Source organism: Salmo trutta, chromosome 37 (assembly GCF_901001165.1).
Source record: "Salmo trutta chromosome 37, fSalTru1.1, whole genome shotgun sequence".
Taxonomy (NCBI): domain Eukaryota; kingdom Metazoa; phylum Chordata; class Actinopteri; order Salmoniformes; family Salmonidae; genus Salmo; species Salmo trutta.
In genome coordinates this window covers 4,724,486-4,734,985 of record NC_042993.1, presented here as the reverse complement: position 1 = coordinate 4,734,985, position 10,500 = coordinate 4,724,486, and the positions used below count along the sequence as shown (strand labels likewise).

Sequence of the window (10,500 nt, the reverse complement as noted above, 5' to 3'; positions counted from 1 at the left end):
GATATTGAAGATGGAAGGAGCAACGACGCGCACTGTGATAACGTCTACAACAGTGGTGGTGGTGTTGGTCCATGTCACATCCTCGGTGATGTGGATGCCGAGGAACTTAAAACTAGTGACTCTCTCTACTGCAGTCCAGTTGATGTGGATCGGGGCATGTTCCCACCTCTGCTTCCTGAAGTTAGCAATCAACTCCTTTGTTTTGCTGACTTTTAGGGAGAGGTTGCTGTCATGACACCACAATGCCAGTTTACTTACCTCCTCCCTATAGGCTGACTCGTTGTTGTTGGTTATCAGGCCTACAACTGTGTTGTCGTTAGCAACATTCATGGGGGAGTTGGTGTTGTGCAAAGCCACGCAGTTGTGGGTGAACAGGGAGTACAGCAGAGGACTGAGGACACCCCTAGGGGGCCCCTGAGTTAAGAGTCAGTGTAGAGGAGGTGTTGTTGCCAATCCTCACAGCCTGTGGTCTACGCGTCAGGAAGTCCAGGATCCAGTTGCAGAGAGTGATGTCCTAACTGCAACACAAACATATTTGTGTCCAAGTTCGATATAATAATTTATTGAAATCACTATGGCAGTGTCTTTTACCATCTTTCTCACAATAGCTGCTATCAGAATTCATGGAGGGAATCAATACTGCATTGTTGATTAAACAAATTAAACACATTATGATGATCAGACATTTTATATTGTTCATACCTTGTATCACATGGCTAATTGTACCCTTATCATAGGGGCACAATTAGTTCTGATAAAGGGAAGAGTTAGCCATTTGCTGAATTCCATTACCTTTATACAGATTTACATTCTGTTCGACCTGTATATTTTATGTGCATTTTATACACATTTTGCATAGGCTAATAATGTATGATGTTTTTTTCACATATGGTGACGTGACATTGTATTGAACACTGCACTGAATGAAGTTTAAATTATTTAACATTGTTCAAGGAAATGTAACTGGAGAAAATGAACATAATTTTAACCTACTTCCTGTAATATAGGCTACTTTCTGTAATATAGGCTATTTCCTGTAACACAGGCTACTTTCTGAAATATAGACTATTTTCTGTAAAATAGGACACTTCCTGTAATATTGACTACTTCCTGTAGTATAGACTACGTTCTATAATATGGGCTAGTTCCTGTAAAATAGACTACTTTCTGTAATATAGACTACTTCCTGTAATAGTCACTACTTTCTGTAATATATACTACTTTCTGTAATATAAGCTACTTCCTGAAATATAGACTACTTTCTGTTATATAGACTACTTTCTGTAATATATCCTCCTTTCTGTAACATTGGCTACTTCTTGTAATATAGACTACCTTCTGTAATATAGACTACTGCCTGTAATTTTGACAGCTTTCTGTAATATAGACTACTTTCTGTAATGTAGACTACCTTCTAGAATATAGACTACTTTCTGTAATATCGGATACATCCTGTAATATAGGCTACTTTCTGAAATATAGACTACTCCCTGTAATATATACTACTTTCTGTAATATAGACTACTTTCTGTAATATATAATACTTTCTGTAATATAGAATTATTTCTGTGTAGACAGATATTGGTTCTCAGTACAGTGTTTTATTTTTCTCTGTAAAGGGAATTTGCTTAAAAACAAGGTCAGTTTTATTGTCCCTTTTCTTCCAGCATCAGAGGAGAATGTGACCATAAGAGTCTCCTCTTCCACGTAGGCCAGACATTATTTTTTCCTGTGATACGAAGCAACCAATGAAACATTATTTTATTTTAATAACAGGAAGGGAGGTTTGCAGTGCAACAGAGGACAAAACGTCCCATTATTTACAGTAGCACGCAGTATAACAATCTGCATCTATAGATTTATCATGATCAATGTGTTACGACATTCTTTCAGAATGCTGTCAGATCAGATAGGTGTCAGTCAGCGGCGGGGTCAATTTCTGTTCCAGAAAAAAAACGATGAAAAATCATATAGCTGTTGTACTGTTTTCACTCTACACTGCACTGGATCCTGTGCATATGCCAATAAACTTAGATTTGATTTAGGCTATATTAATTCCTTTCTTTGTAATGTCTTTCTACAGTATGCCATCAAGATAAGCACAGCAAATGCATTTAAATACACGATAAAGTAGGCACCACCAGAGCACAGCCATCCTTGACTATGGATGTGTCCCAAATGGCATCCTATTCCCTGTATAGTGCACTACATTAAACTTGAGCCCTATGGGCACCGTTCAAAAGTAGTGCACTATAAATGGAATAGGATACCATTTGGAATGCTGGCTATATGCTTCCCTGTCCCCTCAGGTGTTTGGTCTGCTGGTATGGATGCTGAAAGCAGGGACGGAGTACTTCCGTGTGTCTGCCTTTGGGTGGGTCATGTTTGTGGCCATCTTATACTGGGTCCTGACGGTTATCTTCCTCATCATCTACCTGACCATGGCTTACAACAGGATCCCTCAGGTCCCCTGGACAACTGTGGTACGACACATACTACGACACATAATACAACAGCACATTATTTCAAACATGAGGGATTGAGGATGTTTATTATATATCTAGTAAATTAATAATTGTGGACTATTTATGTAACATAAAACCAATGGAGTTAACTGCCTTGATGATTTTGGGGGAGAGAGCAAATAGATTAACCAAGTCTTTATGAATGTGTTCAAATGAAGCCATTCTATAATGTGTACTACCCTACAGTATGTGAGCCAGCCAGCCAGGAAACCTGTTGTCATTCTACAGGGTCTGTTCTTCAACAGTAGTGCTACAGTGATGTATGCGGTGTTGTACAGGGCCTGTTCTTCAACAGTAGTGCTACAGTGATGTATGTGATGTTCTACAGGGCCTGTTCTTCAACAGTAGACTACAGTGATGTATGTGGTGTTCTACAGGGCCTGTTCTTCTACAGTAGTGCTACAGTGATGTATGTGGTGTTCTACAGGGCCTGTTCTTCAACAGTAGTGGTACAGTGATGTATGTGGTGTTGCACAGGGCCTGTTTTTCAACAGTAGTGCTACAGTGATGTATCTGTTTTTCAACAGGGCCTGTTCTTCAACAGTAGTGCTACAGTGATGTATGTGTTGTTCTACAGGGCCTGTTCTTCAACAGTAGTGCTACAGTGATGTATGTGGTGTTCTACATTGCCTGTTCTTCAACAGTAGTGCTACAGTGATGTATGTGGTGTTCTACAGGGCCTGTTCTTCAACAGTAGTGCTACAGTGATGTATGTGGTGTTCTACAGGGCCTGTTCTTCAACAGTAGTGCTACAGTGATGTATGTGGTGTAGTACAGGGTCTGTTCTTCAACAGTAGTGCTACAGTGATGTATGTGGTGTTGTACAGGGCCTGTTCTTCAACAGTAGTGCTACAGTGATGTATGTGGTGTTCTACAGGGCCTGTTTTTCAACAGTAGTGCTACAGTGATGTATGTGGTGTTCTACAGGGCCTGTTCTTCAACAGTAGTGCTACAGTGATGTATGTGGTGTTCAACAGGGCCTGTTCTTCAACAGTAGTGCTACAGTGATGTATGTGTTGTTCTACAGGGTCTGTTCTTCAACAGTAGTGCTACAGTGATGTATGTGGTGTAGTACAGGGCCTGTTCTTCAACAGTAGTGCTACAGTGATGTATGTGGTGTTCTACAGGGCCTGTTCTTCAACAGTAGTGCTACAGTGATGTATGTGGTGTTCTACAGGGCCTGTTCTTCAACAGTAGTGCTACAGTGATGTATGTGGTGTTCTACAGGGCCTGTTCTTCAACAGTAGTGCTACAGTGATGTATGTGGTGGCAGCAGCAGTGGACGCAGCCTCAATCAGCCATGCTGTTAAGGGGCGCCATAACTACACCTGCTGGGTCGCATCCACAGTAAGAAAACCACCTCAGATCTCCCAGACAGACATTTAAATCACGCCAACTTTTAAAATATACCACAAAAATGATTTATGATTACAGCGATATTAAAATATACAATATTAAAATGCTAAATATATGCCTACAAGTCAGATAAGAGAGGTATGATGCCACTGTGTACCATCCAGAATGATGTCTATTTGGTCCATTTAAGCCTACTCTACTCAGACCCAGTATTGTACTGAATTTTAATATTTTCATCTGTCTGTTTTTCAGTTATTTTCCTTCCTGGTCACACTCTGCTATGCAGGAAGTACATATTAAGTATTCAGTTGTGGAGATCAAGAGATGAGGAATAATAGCCAATCACAAAGGACAGCTAAAGTATATCCATTATGGAACACATGAAGAATATAACAACCACTCCTTCCCTTTGGAATGCATTTCTCTATTATTTTATTTCTGTTATATTTCTGTTATTTTGGAGTAATGGTGTGTTTCATCTGTTCCAATGACAGAGCCTGATCCTAAGTGATGTTTTACTTCTTATGAACTCATTCATTTGTTTTTATACATTTGGATGAAAATGACTGAAGCTAACAAAGTGCCTATTCTATTTCCCTGAAGCTGGAGATCAAAGCTTTAACTCCAATATTAAAATGGATTGGACAGAAAGAAAGTGGTTTCGTTTCATGCCAAAGTGTACTGTTAGCTAACTAACGTTAGCTGGCAGGCTCGCTAGCTAACATTACGTGTATGATCTTGTTATTCGTATCTCAGAGCCATTTGCTTGGCTAGGTAACATTGAGCCAGGTTGATAACGTCATGAGTTGGGATTATGGTTCATTGTTTAGCTAGCTATGAGTCTGCTACACGGAACAAAAATATAAATGCAACAATTTCAAAGATGTTACTGAGTTACAGTTCATATAAGGAAATCAGTCAATAAAAAAATTGGCCCTAATCAATGGATTTCACATGACTGGGAATACAGATATGCATCTGTTGGTCACAGATACCTTAAAAAAAATAGGGGTGGGTATCCGAAAACCAGTCAGTATCTGGTGTTACCACCATTTCCCTCAAGTGGAATGTTGTCCCACTCCTCTTCAATGACTGTGCGAAGTTGCTGGATATTGGCGGGAACTGGAACACGCTTTCGTACACCCTGGCCCAGAACATTCCAAACATGCTCAATGGGGGACATGTCTGGTGAGTATGCAAGCCATGGAAGAACTAGGACATTTTCTGCTTCCAAGAATTGTGTACAGATCCTTGCGACATGGGGCTGTGCATTATCATGCTGAAACATGAGGTGAAGGCGGTGGATGAATGGTACAACAATGGGCCTCAGGATCTCATCACGGTATCACTGTGCATTCAAATTGCCAGCGATAAAAATGCAATTGTGTTCGTTCTCCATAACTTATGCCTGCCCATACCATACATGAAGGGACGTCGCGTGCGCCATCCGTATGGTTAGTGAGAAAGTCCATGTTGCAAATGTACCCTCCCTTACTAGACGTCCGACCACGTCCGATAAATCCGCGGACGGCGTCGGGCCGCTCACGGGGGCCGGATCTTCCAGGAAGTCATCGAACGGAGTCTCTCGGACCTTCGGTTTCCGTTTAATTAAATTTTCAAATTTTGGTCATTTCCTTGCAGTCCCGGATTATTCCACGAGAGGGCGTATGGAATCATATTGCAAATGTAACATATATCACCAATCGCGACACGGCTTTTTCTCCTAAACGGAAGATAATTCGAAGACGAAACTCGGTCTGCGTGGGTTTGGCATAATGGGCAGTTGGCCCCGAACAGGATGGAGTCGAGGCCTCGACGCTTTTCGAGTTAAGGCTATTTTTCTGGGATTGAAAGTCAAAGAGGAAAATAGAGTGCTGATTTGACCGCTTCACATCAAACTACATGAGCCTACGGTGTCAGGAGAAAAGGAACCATGCATTTACCAATGTTCATTTCAGAGAAATTGTACAATGACACATTGGTGATATTCAACAACAAGAGTTTTTTTTTCAAAAAAGTTACATATCCAGTTGCAGCGTGTTCAGATGAGTCCGTTAAGGCAGGTTTCGGAGCTCTGCGAGATTTCTGTGATTTTCTGTGATTTTCTGAAACAACACACACTTGTTCAACCCTCTGTAAATAAGTCAGTTCTTAAGAGAAACACTTAAAACTCAATATTCTATAAGAGCCTAATGTTCAGATTCCTGTGTCAACCAGAAATGCCTTATAATGGTGTCATAGGGGCTGTTTTGAAGGGTTAAAAAGGTCAGATCTTTCCACAACTTCATATGTGTGACTAGGCAACCCTCATGAACTGTAAATCAGTCATTTATCCCATCAGATGTCAAAGAAAAGCTCTCTCAAACACACACACAGCAAGGACGGAGTGACACAGTGCGGTGCTTAAATACACAAAGAGCCTGCAATGGCATTACCATTATCTCTAGGCTGAGACGAGTTCAATGAGACGCCCCGCTTGACCGTAGCTTGCTCGGTATGAGCGCAGTGACCGTGAGAAAACTAGGCCCAAAATGAGGCCTGCACCAATATGTCAAGTGCTTATGGGTGACAGTGAGAGAACCATTAGGGTTAGAAGCACAATTCAACCTCAGGAGCGTTCCTGAGGTCCTCCCGATCTGTGCAAGCCTAACCTTGACCCTGTGGCATTAACCCTTCACAGTGAAAAGAAGGTGTTTAGATCAAACTGTGTGCAATGACTTCTCTCCCCATAGGAATACATTGACAATTCTCCTAAATTCAACCTGAAGTCTATGTGGGTTATGAATGCCTTATGAACCTGTCTTCTATAACAATCCATCAGGCTACTGTGAGGTCTACCTGTGTCGATTCTAAGGTTCCTGGAGCAACCGGAAAATGTTAAAATCACCCTAGAGCTATTGTCATATAAGCAACCTGCAGATAGTGAAAATCACGCAACTCAACCATCTGTCATTCAGTCAATTCTTAAGGTAGAGACTTCATATTCAGGATTCTGTTTATGTCTACCCCAAAGACAACGTGTGTGAAGTAAGAGCTTCCTGTGACAACCGGAAGTTGTTAAAAACAGCCAAGAGCTATTGTCATATGGTCAACCTGCATATAGTGAAAATCACGCAACTCAACCATCTGTTATTCAGTCAATTCTTAAGGTAGAGACTTCATATTCAGGATTCTGTTTATGTCTAACCCAAAGACAACATGTGTTGAGTAAGAGCTTCCTGTGACAACCGGAAGTTGTTAAAAAAAGCAAAGAGCTATTGTCATATGGTCAACCAGCATATAGTGAAAATCACGCAACTCAACCCTATGTCATCCAGCCAATTCTTTAGGTAGAGACTTCATATTGAGGATTCTGTATATGCCTACCCCAAAGACAACGTGTGTTTATTCTTTTTGCAAAAAAAACAAAAACACACACACACAATTTGGCCATAGGGACATAGTGTGGGGCTTAGAGTCTTATACCGCCTTCAATAGTTACTTTCGTTCAAACGATTCAAGAACCGTCAGACCTAGAGCTCCGAAATTTTAGAAACCTGTTCTAGAGCTCAAGTCGATAGTGCACGGTGATTTATGGGGCTCTAGAAGGTTCTCTGACCGAGAAACCGCCTCGTACATTTGCAATATTTTCAATTCATTTTGAATATCACGGACATGGCGACATGTAGAAATGTCCCAGAGTCGCAAGACTAGGTGCATTGAAACCGCCTCGGCCCATAGAGACGGACCCCAATGTCTCTGTCCGATATCTCATTCAGAGACCCCGTAGTAACGCCCTGAAAAAGTGGATTTTCAGCACCAATTAGGCCATTGCTCGGGCACCGAATGACCTATCGAGCCGAAACTTGGGATTCGGGGTCGCCTCACATAGGCCTACACATAATGTCAGAGCTGGACCCGCAGCTATAACGTAACTATGTGTTTTAGGTTTTTTTATGGTTAAAATTGAAAGCACTGTGAATTATGGGCCTTCTCTGACATATGTGATAGTTGGCTTCTATACGAGTTGGAAAAAGTGGATTTGGTGTCAGATGCTATCAGTTTGGTGTCAGAATGACAACTAATTGACTGATGGACGCTGACTGCTGGGTGACGAGCAATGGAGATTAACCACAGTCACTGCCCGGCCATCCCGAGTTCATCGGGCCAGTCAATTATGCATTTCTGCAGGATTTTTGAGCATGCCTAAATTTGTAATGCTAAATGCCCATTAAATCATATTGCAAACGTAACGCGCTATATTGCAAACGTAACGTGCGTTTGCAATATGATTCAACAGCAGAAAATATCACTAAAGTTGACATGATGAAATCAACACAATGAGCGACAGAGAGGAACCACAGTCACTGCCCGGCCATCCCGAGGTCATCGGGCCAGTCAATTATGCATTTCTGCAGTATTTTTGAGCATGCCTAAATTTGTGATGCTAAATGCCCATTGAATCATATTGCAAACGTAACGCGCTATATTGCAAACGTAACGTGCGTTTGCAATATGATTCAACAGCAAAAAATATCACCAAAGTTGACATGATGAAATCAACACAATGAGCGACAGAGAGGAACCACAGTCACTGCCCGGCCATCCCGAGTTCATCAGGCCAGTCAATTATGCATTTCTGCAGTGGTTTTGAGCATGCCAAAGTTGTGATGCTAAATGCCCATTGAATCATATTGCAAATGCGCATCCGTGTATTTGTAATATGATTCAACAGCAAAAAAGATCACCAAAGTTGACATGATGAAATCAACACAATGAGCGATAGAGAGGAACCACAGTCACTGCCCGGCCATCCCCAGTTCATCGGGACAGTCAATTTTGCATATCTTTAGTGTTTTTGAGCATGCCAAATTCGTGATGTTGAGGCCCATTGAATCATATTGCAAATGCGCATCCGTGCACATGGTGACCCGAAATGGGTTACCAGGAGTAATTTTTTAGAAGGGTTTTAAATGCCTTTAGGGTGGTGCAAGGGGTGCACGGTTGGGTAGGGAGCACCTTCCATCAGTGCCCATCCAGTATAAGGCGCCCCTAGTCATTTTGGACATTTTTCTAAAGAATTGCTAAAAAATGACAATCCCACTTCTCTCATGTCACCATCAAGCCATGGAGAGGAACCACAGTCACTGCCCGGCCATCCCCAGTTCATCGGGACAGTCAATTTTGCATATCTTTAGTGTTTTTGAGCATGCCAAATTCGTGATGTTGAGGCCCATTGAATCATATTGCAAATGCGCATCAGTGCACATGGTGACCCGAAATGGGTTACCAGGAGTAATTTTTTAGAATGGTTTTAAATGCCTTTAGGGTGGTGCAAGGGGTGCACGGTTGGGTAGGGAGTACCTTCCATCAGTGCCCATCCAGTATGGGGCGCCCCTAGTCATTTTGGACATTTTTCAAAAAAATCGCTAAAAAACGACAATCCCACTTGTCTCATGTCACCATCAAGCCATGGAGAGGAACCACAGTCACTGCCCGGCCATCCCCAGTTCATCGGGACAGTCAATTTTGCATATCTTTAGTGTTTTTAAGCATGCCAAATTCGTGATGTTGAGGCCCATTGAATCATACTGCAAATGCGCATCAGTGCACATGGTGACCCGAAATGGGTTACCAGGAGTAATTTTTTAGAATGGTTTTAAATGCCTTTAGGGTGGTGCAAGGGGTGCACGGTTGGGTAGGGAGCACCTTCCATCAGTGCCCATCCAGTATAAGGCGCCCCTAGTCATTTTGGACATTTTTCAAAAGAATTGCTAAAAAATGACAATCCCACTTCTCTCATGTCACCATCAAGCCATGGAGAGGAACCACAGTCACTGCCCGGCCATCCCCAGTTCATCGGGACAGTCAATTTTGCATATCTTTAGTGTTTTTGAGCATGCCAAATTCGTGATGTTGAGGCCCATTGAATCATATTGCAAATGCGCATCAGTGCACATGGTGAACCGAAATGGGTTACCAGGAGTAATTTTTTAGAATGGTTTTAAATGCCTTTAGGGTGGTGCAAGGGGTGCACGGTTGGGTAGGGAGCACCTTCCATCAGTGCCCATCCAGTATGGGGCGCCCCTAGTCATTTTGGACATTTTTCAAAAAAATCGCTAAAAAACGACAATCCCACTTGTCTCATGTCACCATCAAGCCATGGAGAGGAACCACAGTCACTGCCCGGCCATCACCAGTTCATCGGGACAGTTAATTTTGCATTTCTGCAGTGTTTTTTGCATGCCAAATTCGTGATGTTGAGGCCCATTGAATCATATTGCAAATGCGCATCAGTGCACATGGTGACCCGAAATGGGTTACCAGGAGTAATTTTTTAGAATGGTTTTAAATGCCTTTAGGGTGGTGCAAGGGGTCCACGGTTGGGTAGGGAGCACCTTCCATCAGTGCCCATCCAGTATGGGGCGCACCTAGTCATTTTGGACATTTTTCAAAAAATCACTAAAAAACTCACCATCAAGCCATGGAGAGGAACCACAGTCACTGCACGGCCATCCCCAGTTCATCGGGACAGTCAATTATGCATTTCTGCAGTATTTTTGAGCATGCAAAATTTGTGATGCTAAATGCCCATTGAATCATATTGCAAACGTAACACGCAATATTGCAAATGTAACGC

At 42.2% G+C, this 10,500-nt stretch overlaps 1 protein-coding gene across 1 annotated transcript; it reads left to right on the top strand.

The window, feature by feature from the left end:
* Positions 1–2,278: 2,278 nt before the first annotated feature.
* On the top strand, positions 2,279–3,911 carry LOC115176437 (CKLF-like MARVEL transmembrane domain-containing protein 8). Its single transcript, XM_029736480.1, has 2 exons — positions 2,279–2,483; positions 3,753–3,911. The coding sequence occupies exons 1-2, from the start codon at positions 2,331–2,333 to the stop codon at positions 3,909–3,911; spliced, it is 312 nt and encodes a 103-aa protein (XP_029592340.1). The 5' UTR covers positions 2,279–2,330.
* The last annotated feature ends 6,589 nt before the right edge of the window (positions 3,912–10,500 follow it).